The sequence below is a fragment of the Danio rerio genome, chromosome 21 (genome assembly GCF_049306965.1).
Source record: "Danio rerio strain Tuebingen ecotype United States chromosome 21, GRCz12tu, whole genome shotgun sequence".
Taxonomy (NCBI): Eukaryota; Metazoa; Chordata; class Actinopteri; order Cypriniformes; family Danionidae; genus Danio; species Danio rerio.
In genome coordinates this window covers 35,781,792-35,798,288 of record NC_133196.1, presented here as the reverse complement: position 1 = coordinate 35,798,288, position 16,497 = coordinate 35,781,792, and the positions used below count along the sequence as shown (strand labels likewise).

General features: G+C 37.6%; 1 protein-coding gene across 28 annotated transcripts in view; it reads left to right on the top strand.

Moving 5' to 3' along the window:
- Positions 1-16,120, top strand: part of rgs14b (regulator of G protein signaling 14b) — a 63,272-nt gene extending 47,152 nt beyond the window's left edge. For 27 of the 28 annotated variants that reach the window (XM_073936095.1, XM_073936084.1, XM_073936086.1 and 24 more), the window contains 10 exons: positions 967-1,158; positions 1,234-1,351; positions 3,873-3,916; positions 3,994-4,185; positions 6,491-6,567; positions 7,882-8,008; positions 12,924-12,999; positions 13,418-13,470; positions 15,402-15,504; positions 15,593-16,120. In XM_073936095.1, coding sequence (XP_073792196.1) covers positions 967-1,158; positions 1,234-1,351; positions 3,873-3,916; positions 3,994-4,185; positions 6,491-6,567; positions 7,882-8,008; positions 12,924-12,999; positions 13,418-13,470; positions 15,402-15,504; positions 15,593-15,861 — 1,251 coding nt within the window. In that variant the 3' untranslated portion in view covers positions 15,862-16,120. Of the gene's footprint in view, positions 1-966; positions 1,159-1,233; positions 1,352-3,872; positions 3,917-3,993; positions 5,033-5,245; positions 6,568-7,881; positions 8,009-12,923; positions 13,000-13,417; positions 13,471-15,401; positions 15,505-15,592 lie in introns of those variants that run through there. The other variant, XR_012397278.1, reaches the window with a different exon arrangement.
- The last annotated feature ends 377 nt before the right edge of the window (positions 16,121-16,497 follow it).

The window sequence follows — 16,497 nt, the reverse complement described above, 5'->3', positions numbered from 1 at the left end:
GTCATTAGTTTGTTTTGATTGACTTCATTTTAATAGTTTCGTGATGATGCGATGGTGTGCTTTATCGGCCTAATTCCCGCTGAAGTGGGCAGGTTGAGTGACGTTTGATTTGGGGGACGTTCTGGGGGCGGGGTTTGCATGGCGCGCTGAAAGCTACTAGCCCGACAATGGAAACATGACATGATTTTGGCCTCATTGCTCAACCTTCCGGGTGATTGGCCCGGTCCAGCCTGATAAAAGCCCTGGCTCGCACTGGCCCGACAGTGGAAATGCGACTATTATGCATGCCAGTGCCAGCAATATGCCAGCAGTGCCATATTAAGGCCACATTTGGGCCAAGTCCGTTTGCTATGTGGGTACTAAGTCAATGGTGTTAACTTTAATTCATTAAGATATCCTAGTTTCCCCAGGATGTCTCCTATACAGAAAATGACCAGATACAACCCTGCTTATATTCAATTGCTAACCACTAAAGTAATCACAATGTTTTAAGGGGGAAAAAAAGTTTAAGACTCTGCCTAAGTGCATCCCAGTCATCAAGCAAACCATGTACACTAGTGACACTGAACAAAAAACTAGAGCATTCACAGTATAATCAACTGCAAGCAAGCACCATCTAGAGCATCTTTTTCAATCAGTTTCAAATGCTTTCATCTTCAACAACACGGCAAGTGAAAAAAAATCTGAAAAACATGTACGACAACAAATGCTTTTGTAGTTTTCGTCTTTTGTGGTTTCTAAGAATTAAGTTGAGTCATATAGACTACATTTTCCAAGTGAGAAACGCATTTTATTGTCATATGAGGTGAGTCAAAGCACAGTATAAGAACAGACAGCAATCATGACTCAATTATCCAGAGCTACTAAAAATAATCAAATCGAGAGCCCACCCTCATTTGACTCCCTCTTGAGCAGAAGTGTCCTAACCTATATCCTATCCTCTCCGTTCCCTCTCTTTCGTTCCAGATCTTCAAACTGATGAAGTTTGACAGCTATACTCGTTTTGTGCGCTCTCAGCTCTATCAAAGCTGTATGCTAGCTAATGTGGAGGGCAGACCACTGCCATTGCTGGACTCTCGTGGCAAACCCCTTGCATTATCCAAACAAACCAACAGCAATTCACCCAGAGAGCAAGCCAAATTCGACAGAACTAAGGAGGTACAGACTGGACCTCTCAATTTAAAATCTATCTTTGATATGAATGAGAGATTCATAGACTTTGCTGTATTTCAGAGGTTAAAAGCCAAGCCAAGTGCTGCTGATGCTGAAGATGTGGTGGAGAGGAGGAAGGTCAATCTGCAAGGGATGATGGGAAAGGACAAGCGCAAAGAGAAGAGAGGGTCCTGGGGAGGTAATTTATAATGTCAATATACAGTTAAAGTCAGAATTATTAGACCCCCTGAATTATTAGCAGCCCTGTGTATTTTCCCCCCTGTTTTCTGTTTAACAGAGAGCAGATTTTTTTTCAACACATTTATAAACGTAATAGTTTTAATAACTTATCTGAAATAACTGTTTTATTTTATCTTCGCCATGATGACAGCAAATAATATTTGACTAGATATTTTTCAAGAAACTTCTATACAACTTAAAGTGACTGATTTAAAGGCTTAACTAGGTTAATTAGGTTATCTAGGCAGGTTAGGGTAATTTGGCAAGTTATTGTATAATTGATTTTATTCTAGTTGAAATAAATCGAATAAGACTTTCTCCAGAAGAAAAAATATTATCAGATTTAGTGTGAAAGATTCCTTGCTCTGTTAAACACCATTTGGAAATAATTTAAAAAAAGAGAAAAAAAAAATTGACAGGGGGAAAATTATTTCAACTGTATGTCATATTAAATTGATAACACAATTTTAGAGCTGGGATGTCCAAACTTGTTCCTGGAAACCGATTTTCTTTTGCAATATAGCTCTTAACCTTGTTCAGAGGTGCCCAAACTTGCTCCTAGAGGTCTGATGTCCTGCAGAGTTTAGCTCCAACTTGCTTCAACACACCTGCCAGGAGCTTTGTAGTACAAAGTAAGAGCTTGATTAGCTGGTTCAGGTCTAATTGGGGTTGGAGCTAAAAATCTGCGAGACACCGGCCCTCCAGGACGGAGTTTGGGCTTGTTGAACACGGGCAAACAAGCCAATCAAGGCCTGTGTCTAAAACAGGGGTGTCCAAACTCAGTCCTGGAGGGCCGGTGTCCTGCAGAGTTTAGCTCCTACCCTAATTAAACATACCTAAACTAGATAGTCAAGCTCTTAGTAGATATACTAGAACAGTCCTGGCATGTGTGTTGAAGCAAATTGGAGCTAAACTCAGCTGGACATCAGCCCTCCAGGATCGAGTTTGGATACCACTGCACTACAATCTTGTAGCCTTGCTGCCCTCTAAGGCCAGTTTCACACTGCAAGCATGAGCATTGCACATATTTTTCGACATGGATTTTAACAAATAGAGTGCATTCATACTGGAAGCGGGAAAAAGTGCAGCAAGTGAGCGTCATGTGGGAAGCAATGTTTTGACACAGAGTCTATTTTTGCTGTGCTGCTCATACTCAAATAAAGTGACAGCACACGTTTGATGAGCAAATATATCTGAATTCACACAAAAAAAAATTATATAAATGTGCAAAAGAAGCACAAAATGCACAGAATATGCATGCATGTGTATTGAACAATAATTGTTGTCATAAAAAATTGATGATCCAAAATAGGTAGGTTGCAGAGTGATATAAACAATGACGCAGGATTGCTATTTTAAAAACAGGCCAAAAATATAACTTGACATAAACTGTGTCATGGCAGAATTATATTTTTTTGCATTGAGAAAAAGCTACTTGGAGCTAGATGCAGTCTTGGATTGTATAGCTAAAGCACTATGTGAATAAAGATTAAATAGTGCAACGAATAATAATAAATAAAATTTTTTTTTATAAAAATATACATGTTTTTGTTGTTTAATATCTATATGTGAATGTTGTACATCACCCATCTTATAAAAACTTTAAAGACTGTCAAGTTTATTATTCATTCATTTATTCATTTTCCTTCGGCTTAATTCCTTTATTCATCAGGGGTCGCCACATGGGAATGAACAGGCAACTTATGAGTATATTATAACTTACTGTAACATATATTTGCCCTTCCAGCTGCAGCCCAGTACTGGAAAACACTCATTCACTCTCACATTCACACACACATACTATGGGCAATTTAGTTTATTCAATACACTTTCAACGCATGTCTTTGGACTGTGGGGGAAACTGGAGCACTCGGAGGAAACCTACGCAAACACAGGGCCTTGTTGCTGTAAGGTGACAGTGTTAACCACTGTGCCACCATGTTACTTCTTCAAGTTTATAACGTAAACATCTTTAGAAGCAAATTTATATATTTTACTAAATGTATATATTTTGTAATTAAAGGGCCACCTTGTGGCAGTCGTCACACTTCAAACGCTTCTGGTGTGAATACATTCATAAGTCTGCTCATGCACCACTCATGCTTCACTCATGCTTGCAGGGTGAAACTGGCGCAAGCCATGCATACCTCATAAATCTGAATTTGTACAGACATCGGAGAAAGCAAAATGGCTTAATGATCTACAGCAAACTTGAGAGAGAGAGCATAAGGGTATTTTAGAAGACAAGAAGTAAAGCTGATAATGGATTTGCATAATCCTTGGAATGGATATTTCATAGGAAGCTTATAAAGCTTTTGGATAGAGCCGTTGTCTTCAAACTCACTAGATACTTTCAGGCAAGTGTGCTGGATCTGCTGGGAGTTAAACTCTGCAGGACATTGCCCCCCTTGGAGCAGGATTGGAAAGTCCTGCTTTAGACTGTCTAATAAAATCTCTCTTCTGTGTTGACCATTTCCCAGAATCACCGATCAGCTTCAAGACTGGACTTGTCAAGAGTTCAGAGGTAATGTGCTACAATGTCTGCTTATACCTACAGTATGTACACACAGTTCTGGTGTTTAGTTTTATCTGTTGTTGCAGGTTGAGAAATTAGTCTCACGCTCTGCTGATGGAAAGGTTGATAAGTATTGTTGTGTCTTCCTGCCTGATGGTACGGCATCTCTGACCCCAGCCCGACCTGGTCTCACTGTCCGGAACATGCTGACCGGCCTATGTGAAAAAAGAAGACTTCCTCTGTCAGACATCATTATCTATCTACAGGGCAAAGATAAAGTAAGAAGTGCAAAATGTTTACATGTATGAGTCAAATGGGTATATTGATTATACAGGGCAAATTATAAAGACACCATGATACAATTGCATTGGAGTAAACAAAGTCTGCAAGTGATTCTGTGAGTGACAATGTGCAAAAAATAATAATAGAAAAGCAAAGCCGCAGCAATTAATTTCCTATATAAATAACATAATCTGCCAAATTAAAAAACGATAAAACTTTGTAGTCACAATTTCTTTTGACATTCCAAATATATTCCTCATTTTGGGTTACTAAATAATATTGCAAATGCCTATAATAAAGTCAGACGCAACTAAATAATAATACATTTTAATCTGTATGGCAAATTCTGATTCTGTGTCTTTAAATCCTGACAGAAAAAAAATCCTACCAGGCATTTTTTTTAAAGATTTTTAATACACTGATTTCATGCAGCTGCCATTTTATAAGCGAAAGCGAGGCTGCAGTGGAAAGAAACCCAGAAGTATAGCCTGGAGTTACACAGGAAAGGCATTTGCGATGGTGTATTGTTGTATATCTGGCTGTATATCTTATTATTTAAGAGAAAGTGACACAAATCTATCATTTCACTGCTTTTAGAGTGACCCGAAGGTCTGTTCTGAATGGATAGTGAAAATAAAAAGAGATATGGGACCTAATTTCAGCTAAGTTAAGGGAAAAGGCAGTTTTAGATGCCATTTGTCAAACTCAAGCTAATGAACTGATTCTTTCACAATATTAGACTTGTCAAGATACTGAATTTTGATACTAAAATAAAAAAAACATCCATTTTTAGCAAACATTTAAGCACTGTGTAGTGTGTTCTTAAACCGTTGATTTGCCATTGTGTTCACCAGTACTCAACAGAAATGACTGTGATCGCCCTTGAAGGTCATTAGTTCACTGCCCTTCACTGATGTTTACCGAGTGCAAACACACACGAGCAATCCGCTGATGAACCAACTGATCTTTGGGACTTTAAAATGCTCCAGTGTCTGTGTATCTGTGTTAGCACTCAGTGAAGACCAGTGAACTGATGACGTCCACGGTCAATCACAGTCATTTCTGTTGAGCACGGGTCGTTTTTTTAAATGAAATAAGCATATAGGTATCCCAACCTAAATGGTTTGGCAATAGATGTCTATCAATAGTGAAAAAATAGACCAGTCATTAAATGTAATGAAGTCCAAATGAAAAAGTTTGGAGTTTTTTTTTCATTCTTGGTTGCACACAACTCATTGGTTGCCTTATTGGTGACAAAGTGTGCGTGTGCCTGACGGTTGAGCCTCACACTGTAAACTAATCGGCTAATGTTTGCATTTGTAATATTTGTATTATTTGCTATTTAAAAGCCACCTCTTGTGGGTTTTTATAATTCTTAACAATTTTTGGAGGCTTGTACTTTCACATTTTTGGCCACACCTTCATATACACTGTAAAACCCAACAGTCAACTTTAGCAAATTAAATTAGCTAATTAAATACTTCATTAATCATATAACTTCATTTATGTACTTACTGTACATAACTTAAATGGAGTAAGTTCATAGTACTCATACAGATTTTTAAGTCAAATGATTTGTAGCAATCGATTTCCTCAAATGATTTGAGTTGCCTTAATTTTTTGGGTTTTGCAGTAGTCAGTTGGTTTTTTTCATTTATTGGTTTTTACTGTGCTCAAATTGCTTAGTCTACTCAAATGGATTAAGTTTACAGTACTTATTTGAATTAGCTTTTGAACTTAAATGGTTTGTTGCAGCTGATTTTCTTAAATGGTTTGAGTTACCTTAACTTTTTGGGTTTTACAGTGTACAGTACTGAGACAGCCTTCATGACTGAAAATAAATACACTGTGTTTTACACTGATATAATTGGGTAAACTGGCAGTGGGAGGAGTTACAAAGATAAAAATAAACCTGCATTCTGACACGGAACACACATTTTTAATGGAGAATATCTGACTTTATTTTCACTTAGCATGATTTAAATTACTGCAAAGAGTCAAAATTGTACATACTGCACCTTTAAATAGACAGACCAGACAGACTTCATTTGCGTAGTCATTCATTTGTTTCTATTTGATGACTAAAATTTTGCTGATTGTAGCAAAGATATTTGTTAAGACGCCTGTTATATGTGTAAATCTGGCATGAAATGTAGACAGTTTATTGAATTTTGCTTCTCGTTTTTATCCTTTGTAGTTTTTTGTACAAATAAAAAACATGCCTATACACATTAACTTATTTCTTACTTTTCTAATTTTATGTATACTTTTCTTTTTTAATGCATTGGCTGTTACATATAGCAACCATTATCATTGGACCAGGACAGCTCTGTGCTACAGGATCAGCAGGTGACTCTCGAACTGAGGGTCACATTTGCGTAAGTGTTGTACAAAAAATGTCCATTTTCCTGACAAAAATATTTTGTCTGCAAAATCCTGTTGATTGTATAATCTACATACATAAAATTATTTACATTAAAGGACCATGAAACCCTCCGCTTTCAGTTCAAGTCTACCTCAGATTTAAAAATAAAATGCTCCGAGATGGGCGTGGAGTTCTGTGAGCAGAGGGAGGAGTGGGTGTGGCCCGGCAGAGCAGGGGAAAAAGAGGGGAGCAAACAACTGTTGTCAGTTGGCTCACAAAATGATTCACAAACCACGAGGAGACCCATGATTTTATAATAAAAAGTTAAAAAGTTAAAGTGCAAAGAAATAATCAGTAAGTAATTTAATGTCCTGCTCCCTTGGTTTTTCATGCTTTCATATATACATAATTTCATATATACATAACAATTTGTTATATCATTATAAAGAAAATCTTGTTTATATATATACACTGCAAATGAGGAGGACATCTCTATTCCTCAGTCTCTTGGTCTAATGCAGATACACCATTAACCCTGCTGGTAATCTGGAGGATTTTAAACATATGGCGAAAATAGCAGCACAGATTGGCGATGTGTCTGAATGGTAACAAACTCAACTGATAAAAGACAAAAACTCAACTGATAAAAGAATCTCTCTACAAAAATGCTTGCTGCAAACCAACAGCTTTGCTGTATCAGGCCTGATAGAACCACGGGGAAAAACATGCAACAAACCCTGTGGATCATGGAAACACATACGGCTTGTGCTGTGCGTGGACATGGTCTCACTCAGTCATTGGGTCTCACAGCTTGGCAGGTCTGCCTTGCCTTCAGAAACCATATGCTTTCTTGAATAATTAAGAAGCAGGGTCTTCTCATAGGATAAGAAAACTCAGCTATGAATAATAATGAGAAACTGATGCATAAACACTTTACTAGCAGATTTGCGCAGCGTCACCGATTTTGATCTCACCTCAAAATTTATTTTAAATCCGGAAGACGAAATTAGCTGACAAAAGCTCAAAATTATCCAGTGTCCCCCAAAATTTAAGCTAACAGGTGCTAATGTTATCTTAACTGATGCTCAACACACACAAATCTGTAAAAAAAAAAAATACTCCAGGTTGTCTTGAACTTTAAATAATCTGTTACTGACTTTAAGAAAATATGCTGATAACCATATTGTTCCCCTTGAACTTTTTCCTCAATTGAAGTAATAAACAGATTTCAAACACCATGAGGTTGAGTAAAAGGCGACAGGTGTCTGTTTTTAATGACCAATTGTAATCAGGTGTTATGTGTGTTTGTGGTGTTTTTCTTGAACAGCGTAAAGGTAGCGTTCACAGGCAAGACAGTGGCTGTTGTTGTGAAGTCTAATAAGACCCTGCAGGAAGCCCTTGCTGCAATGCTAAACAAATACCGGCTCAGGTCACACGAAGCCACTGTCACCATGGTGAGTGACCAGAACAAACATTTCCTTCTTTGTTGAAAGTTAATAGATTGACCTTTTCGATGGACCACAGGCATATGGGATACACTGATTTTCTTCGTTCTCTAGTTATTATTCTGCTGCTGCAAAAGTAGAAAAGTGGCAGCAGTGAACAAATCAATGTTTAATGTCCTCAGTATACACAAAAATGGAATAACTCAATTCAGCTCGTATGCAGGAGAAACCTCCATCTGCTTTCTATTGTTTTACATTAGTGTTTTCAGATTAATTGAAAACAAACCATTTTACATTATTGGTAAGTACTGTCCCTTTAAATTCTATAGAATCTGATTCACAAGATCCATTTGTCTGCAAGTTTAGCTCTAACTCTAATTAAATACAACTAAGCATGATAATTATCATTGTTATTAGCATAATTAGAAAATCACAGATAGGTGAGTTTAATCTGAGTTGGAGCTATAGAGAGAGGGGTCTGGATGCAGTTACAATCTGAGCTGCATACAATGCTTTTATTTGGCTCATCTAACCACACTTCTTACAGTAAATTCACCAGCTTCATTGAGGGCATTCTGTCTGTCATTGCATCTATAAGATATGCAGTCTCAGCTTGCGTCATAAAGGCTGCATCCAGATACTATTGTCTCTATAGGCCTGCTTACGTCTGGTCACTTCATGCATTTTTTTTGATTAGACAGCTGATATGTGATTTCTGAAATCGATTCCATTTACAGTTGACCAAACAAATGAGTGTCCATTAATCAGATATATTTCTGATATTAAAATCTTGTGCTTCATGCAAATATAACTAGGTTACATCAACTATAGCATCAAATACTGCTTTTTATTTACTTAATTTTATTATTTACAACAAACACAGTCTATATCTTATTTGGCATTTAAATTATTTTATATGAAGGATGTAAAACATTATTACACATGCACAAGGCAGGCTACAGTATTATTTTCATTACAGGCTAAAAGAAAAATCATAGTCATATATAAACACCGGCCACTTTATAAAGTACACCTGTCAAATTGCTTGTTAATGCAAAATTCTATTCAGCCAATCACATGTGAGCTACTCAATGCATTTGGGCATGCAGACATGGTCAAGACGATTTGGTGTAGTTCAAACTGAGCATCAGAATGGGGAAGAGAGGTGATTTAAGTGACTTTGAACGTGGCATGAGCAACGCAGGGGCGCAGTTGGTAATGCTGTCGCCTCACAGCACGAAGGTCGCTGGGTTGAGCCTAGGCTCAGTTGGCGTTTCTGTGTGGAGTTTGCATGTTCTCCCTGCTTTCGCGTGGGTTTCCTCCGGGTGCTCCCGTTTCCTCCACAGTCTAAAGACATGCGGCACAGGTAAATTGGGTAGGCTAAATTGTCCCTAGTATATGAGTGTGTGTGGATGTTCCCCAGAGATGGGTAAGGGCATCCGCTGCGTAAAAACGTGCTGGATAAGTTAGCGGTTCATTCTGCTGTGGCGACCCCTAGAGCAATAAAGGGACTAAGCCAACATGAAAATTAATGAATGAATGAATGAATGAACGTGGCATGGTTGTTGGTGCCAGATGGGTTGCTCTGAGTATTTCAGAAACTGCTGATCTACTGGTATTTTCATGCACAACTCTAGGGTTTGCAGAGAATGGTCTAAAAAAGAGAAAATATCCTGTGAGCAGCAGTTCTGTGGGCACAAATGCCTTGATACCAGCGGTTAGAGAAGGATGGTCAGACCGGTTTGAGCTGATAGAAAGGCAACAGCAACTCAAATAACCACTTGCTACAAACGAGGTATGCAGAAGAGCATCTCTGATTACACAACACATCAAATCTTGAGACAGATGGACAACAGCAGCAGAAAACTACACTGGGTGCCACTCCTTTCAGCTAAAAACAGGAAACTAAGGCTACAATTTGCACAGGCTCACCAAAATTGGACAATAGAAGATTTGAAAAACGATACCTGGTCTGACGAGTCTCGATTTCTGCTGTGATATTTGGATGGTAGGGTCAGAACTTGGTGTCAACAACATGAAAGCATGGATCCATCCTGCCTTGTATCAATGGTTCAGGCTAGTGGTGGTGGTGTAATGATGTGGGGGATATTTTCTTGGCACACATGGGCACACTGACCATGTCCATCCCTTTATGACCACAGTGTATCCATCTTCTAATGGCTACTTCCAGCAGGATAATGTACAATGTCATAAAGTGCAAATAATTTTAGACCGGTTTCTTGAACATGACAATGACTTCACTGTATTCAAATGGCCTCCACTGTCACTAGATCTCGATCCAATACAGCACCTTTGGGTTGTGGTGGAACCAGAGATTTGCATCATAAATGTGAAGCTGACAAATCTGCAGCAAATGTGTGATGCTATCATGTCAGTATGGACCATATCTCTAAGAATATTTCCAGAATTGTGTTAATTCTATGCCACAAAGGATTAAGGCAGTTCTGAAGGCAAAAGAGGGTCCAACTCGATAGTAGTAAGGTGTACATAATAAAGTGACCGATATTTGTGAGATATCATCCAAAATTCTAAAAAGTTTAAATTAATTTGTGTATAACATACACTCCCAAAAACTTAACAAAACATCATGACTTTGTAAATGAACATCTCTGTTGTTAATGCTGGGACCTATTAATAATTTAATTTCACGATTTCATGGTCAAAAAAAAAAATGAAATGAAACTATTTCATTAAAATAAAACAAACATTCTGAAACTGTCACCTGTAGCATTCAGTTGCTTAGGCATTTGTTCTTGTATATCTGACGGTCATAGCCCACAACACGTGTTCTCACATTTATTACCAGATGCATTTAAACCTGTCCAGTTTTATCTGTAATGCGTCCCAGACCACATTCTGAAGTGGTTTGAGCAATCGGATTTATATCATTCTTTATTGCAGCGGATCTCAAACTTTTTTTTATCAAGTACCACCTCAGAAAAAAAATATCTCTTCAAGTACCACCATAATGAGCAGTATTGAAATACAGTAGCGTAGTAGGCCTGATTAAGCAGCTACAGCTCTGCACAGTTCAAAAACCAGGCAGATTAATTCCTATTATTTATAATATTTATCATTACCAGCCACAATTAAACATTATAAATACTTTGAACATTAACACTGCACTGTGCTTACAGGTAAAAAAACTAACAAACAAACAAAATAAAACATCAGCATTTTAATTCTAATATGCTTTTAAAAGTGAATTAAAAATGGTAGACTACTGTTAAAAAGTAAAAAAAAAAAAACTGCACTTAAGTGTAAAGTATTAACATATAGTAGTCTATTCATCAAAACCTGAAAATGTTGCTTGGACCTCATAAATATAGGCTAAATGTTATAATATTCATTTATAAATCATTTGTGATGATTTTTGGAATATATTTTACATGTTTATGTATGATATATTTGATTCCTCCACGTACCACTAGAAGGAAGCCCCCGAACCACTAGAGGTACATGTACCACAGTTTAAAAACCACTGCTCTAATGCATTTCGGAAGACATTTAGACCTGTCATTTTTATGATTAGCTATCCAGTCAGAAAAAACAAGTGACCAGGTGTAAACAACTTTATGGTATATATTTTTTCTTCAGTATTTAAAATGGACCTATTTGGTTTTTAAAACTCTTAAAAGAATACAAAAGACAAGTTTTGTCTAATAAGTCTTTTTTTTTTTTAGCCATAGTTTTCATGTGTAAATGCAAAGTTTTGACTATTACAGTTAAATTTGTAATTTTTTGTAAAGATTTTATACATTCTTAACTTTTTTAATTTAATGCTCAAATATTGAACAAGCCCAAAAAGCCTCTAGGTATGTTGGGCAAAATGTAAAATAGTCATATATTTTTATTATATGTTGGCTACTAGGTGTTGGATTGCTGGCTTTTTTTCTCTCTCTCTCTATCTTTTCCCTTAATATCCATATATTTTATATACAGTTAGGTCCAACAATATTTGGACTTACGCCAACAAAATCGAATCGAAATCGAAAATTCATTGAAATGAAATGAAGGGAAAGAAGTGGAATTTATGCAATGGCCTAGTCAATCGCATGACCTGAATCCGATTGAGCTTGCATTTCACTTGCTGAAGACAAAGCTGAAGTGAAAATGCCCCAAGAACAAGCATGAACTGAAGACAGTTGCTGTAGAGGCCTGACAGAGCATCACCAGGAATGAAACCCAGTGTCTGGTGGTGTTTTGGAATTAACAATGAAAGTTTGATTTATGATTATTACTCTGTCCAAATACTTTTGGACCCTTAACAAGTGGGAGGCACATATGCAAAGTGTTGTAATTCCTACAGTGTTCACCTGATTTGGATGTAAATTTCCTCTGATTAAAACTCTCAGTCTGCAGTTAAAACCCATCTTGTTCATTTAATTTCAAATCTATTATGTGGTGTATAGAGCCAAAAATGTTAAAATTGTGTCGATGTTCAAATATTTATGCACCTAACTGTATATTAAACCTGGCATAACCAAGTTTTTTTGCATATTGTTTATGTACCTGTTGTATTATTCTATATAGAAATGTGCATATTAATGCCAAAAAATGTGGGAAAAAGTAACACTAAACTTCCCAGTGCAAACCCAGCAAACAGTTTTGTACTTAATAGACATCTAATCGTAGACAACTTGGCTAAAACAATGCCAAACTTGGACTTTAAGTGAAAAATCTAATATACATCTAAGAATAGCCCAAATAGACAGACTAGACAAACTTATATGTGTAGTCACATATTTTTGTGACTTTACATAGACTAGTCTAGTTTTGGCCTATTCTTAGATGTCTATTAGATTTTGACTGAAAGCCCAAATTTAGCCTGGTTTTGGCTAAGACAACTATGTTTAGACGTCTGTTAGAATCATGCTTAATCAATATTGTTCTCTATTTTCAGAGAGATAGCGGACAGAAAATAAGCCTGAACACACCAGTCACCTTTCTGGCTAATAAGGCACTAATTCTAGATAAAGGTATGTAAAAATAACCCAGTTAAAAAGATTGACATACAGACAGATTATAGATGGATGGTGGATAATTAGATGAACAAAGTTGGATAAATAAGTGGATTGATGGACAGAAAGTCAGACAAACAGATAGACTGATAGCTACCTAGATAGCTGGATAGATATTGTGTTGAGTCCTGGAATTTTCTATTGAGCTTAAATGTACAGGCATGTGAGAGCCTCCACTGTGGAGAACTTGTCATCTTTCATTTGTGTTATTGTTGTGGAAGCTTTGCTGTTTCTCCATTCAACAATAAACATCTCACACAGTAGACATGGCTGCATATTAAAGAAATTGGTGGAATTGATCAATTTTAATACATTGGAAAGTTACAAGTCCTTTGTTCTTATCCCATTTTTAAAACCATATTATTCGAATTTGCAGGTGTTGATGAGGCCAGCAGCTCAAAGGGGAACTTCTCACCTCCCTCATTTCAAGTGAGTCCACTGCTTTAGAACTCAAAGAATGGCTAAAGTGAACGTGCCAGTGTGGGTCAGGGCCAGTCTCCTTTCCTCAGTAAATTTTGGGGCATGATCAGGGTTTCTTCGAAGCCAGAGGCTGGGATTTTTCAGTCCCCCGAATGCCTTGGGTCAAAGCAGGCTAGCTACGACTTTGGGGAAAAATGTAACTGCTCAAAAAAGAAAGAATATACAATATTGATCAGTTGAAGATACCAGGGCTTTCCTGAGCATTTGGACTGAGGAGAATGTTTGACGTCCTTGTCAAAACAAAGATGTTATAAAATATGTTGTTACTGTTTCAACACACTATGATACAATTTTGGGAAAAGTTTAAAACATGGGCATATTATAAAGCCATTATGAATCACAAAGGTCCAAGCGATGCTCACAGAAACAAATTTCAGTGGTGTGATATTGTGCATGGTATGCTGGATCATCACTAGACCCACAAGGAATCTGTGCACACAGAATTTTGCAGATTTTCGTCAGATTTTGAGCAGGTTTTTAGCCCATCATAAATTCTGTTTATTTACTTCAGTAAATGTGTCTAAATTTATATGTATTCAGTTTTTGAATTAATTACAGTAACATTATTGACAAATATAAAAATGTTCATCTGATTTCTGTACAATGCAGTTTGCACAGTAATATTTATTTATGTCTTTTAGTAGATATATGAGAGACTTGCTTTGTTTACCAAATAAAGTTAAACTAATTGGATTTGCATTGTAAACAATAAATACAAGTTAAAAAGATATAATTTTTATTTCACATATTAAGTTATGATACTCCCAAAATAATTCCACAGAAATCCACAAATTTTTAAGAAAACTCTGCACAGAAATTTATAAAAAATTCAGCAGATTCCATCTGGCCCTGGTCATCACTCTTCTATTAGTGGAGAGAACATTCAATACATGGTGCCAACTAAAGTTGCAATTGGTAAGCTAAAATAATGAATGAAAATACATTTCTGTGTATATTAATAAACATAATTGAATGCTGTACAGCAAGATGTCATTTGTTTACTTGTCATTTATTTCCATCTTAATTATTTCATAATGATTCTATGGTGTACTTTAGCTGTGTTGGGATGTGTGATGTTTGATTTGTGGGCCATATATAGGGGTTAGGGTTTTCATGGTGCACTGCAATCTATTGGCTCTGCATTGGCCAAAAATGTGAACTGGTGACCTTCCGCATGGGTGTCAGTTGCTCTAAGAAGGAGATCATGGCCTCTAGCATCTGTCGCTAGAGCACCTTCATAGGTCAGAGGAGTGAGGTTTACCTCCACAACACTTCACTAGCTGGCCTCTGCTACACTCACCCCCTTAAACCTCACTCTCATCCGAGTCACGGCACCAATGTAACCCAGCTGGTCCTATGCTACCTAACCCGCTCCAAGCTGGGATTGAACCGGCGACTCTTCACATGAGAGTTGGTTTCCCTAACAAGGAGGCTAAAGACCATGGACTTGAGCATCTGTTGCTTGAGAGGAATGAGGTTTACCTGCACAGCACTTCACTAGCTGGCTTCGGTCACACTCACACCCTTAAACCTCACTCCCATCCGTGTTATGGCACCAATGTAATTCCGCCGGTCCTACACCACACAACCCGCTCCGAGGTGGGAACGAACCACAACCATACACATAGGAATAGGTTGCTCTAACAAGGAGGCTTAAGACCATGGCCTCTAGCGTCTGTCGCTAGTGCACCTTTAAAGTCAGAGTAGTGAGGTTTACCTGCACAACAAGTCACTAGCTGGCCTCTGTTATATTGGCTCCACAGATATTTGTCCCAGTTAACCTGAAGACGCCCTAGCTTGCATTGGCTTGACAGTGGAAAAGCAGCTAATAGCTCAATATTTGTCAGTCATTCTCAGTGGTCTTCCATATATGTCACCAGGACCGGAGAGGTGCTGTGGATGCGAACATGTTCTCTCCAGGGATGTCCAGACCAAATGTCCGACAGAGGAACCCTGGATTGAGAAGAACCTATGACATGGAAGGTAAATGTTTTCTCATTTCTCTAATGTTTTCTCTATTTGTGAGAAATTGTAATCCAGCCTGCTTATCTGAACATGTTGGGACTTTCAGGTTTGGTGGAGTTGTTAAACCGAGCTCAGTGCTGCAGCGCAGATGATCAGCGAGGTCTCCTGAAAAAAGAGCACCTAATGCTGCCTCAGTTCCTCCAGTTACCCCTGGACGAAGTGGAGGAAGCAGAGACATGCAGATCGCTGGAGGACTCATGCTCCAGTATGGGGTCTTTCGAAGGGGATTGTACTCCTAGAGTACAATCAGACACTTTAGAAGAAGGACCATCAGAAAGAGATTGCTCAAACTTGGCACGAGAAACTGTGGTGTGAGCTAAATGGACCTGTTACATCCTATGCTTCAATGATCAGTCACACAAGAACATGAGGAATAGAGAATACCATATCAGTAATGTCGATGTGAGTGTTTTAAACGATGGACACTTGTTATTGCCATTTTTTGATAGAGGCAAATGCTATGAATATTGTTTACAGTTGATGTGATTCTGCACGTTAATGTTCAGCTGCTTGTATTTATTTCAGATTGACAACAAAAAGTAACAAAAATACATTCTATCTTTTCTTGTAAAAATACATTGCATACTTTTTCTTAAAGGTGCCACTGAGGTTCTTCAAGATGCTATAGAATGCAATTTGGTATAATATGTCAAATTGTTCTCTGATATCTAAATGAGAGGAATGTGAATTAACTAAGTACAAAAACTCTCCAGAAGTGGCTTTACATGCCCATTTACAACCCTAGGATTTGCCCCCAGAATGAAATGGTCTGTTTTTACCTTATGTTGTAGGGTTATGAATAATACTATTGAGCTCTTCTCTGAATGGCTGTTTCTGAGCACGGCTAGATCACACAGCACATATATCTTCTGTCAGTCTGTCCAGTTCAGGAGCTGTGATGTACTCTGAAATACAAGCTTGCAAAAAAAAAATAATAGTTTGAGTCAAGAA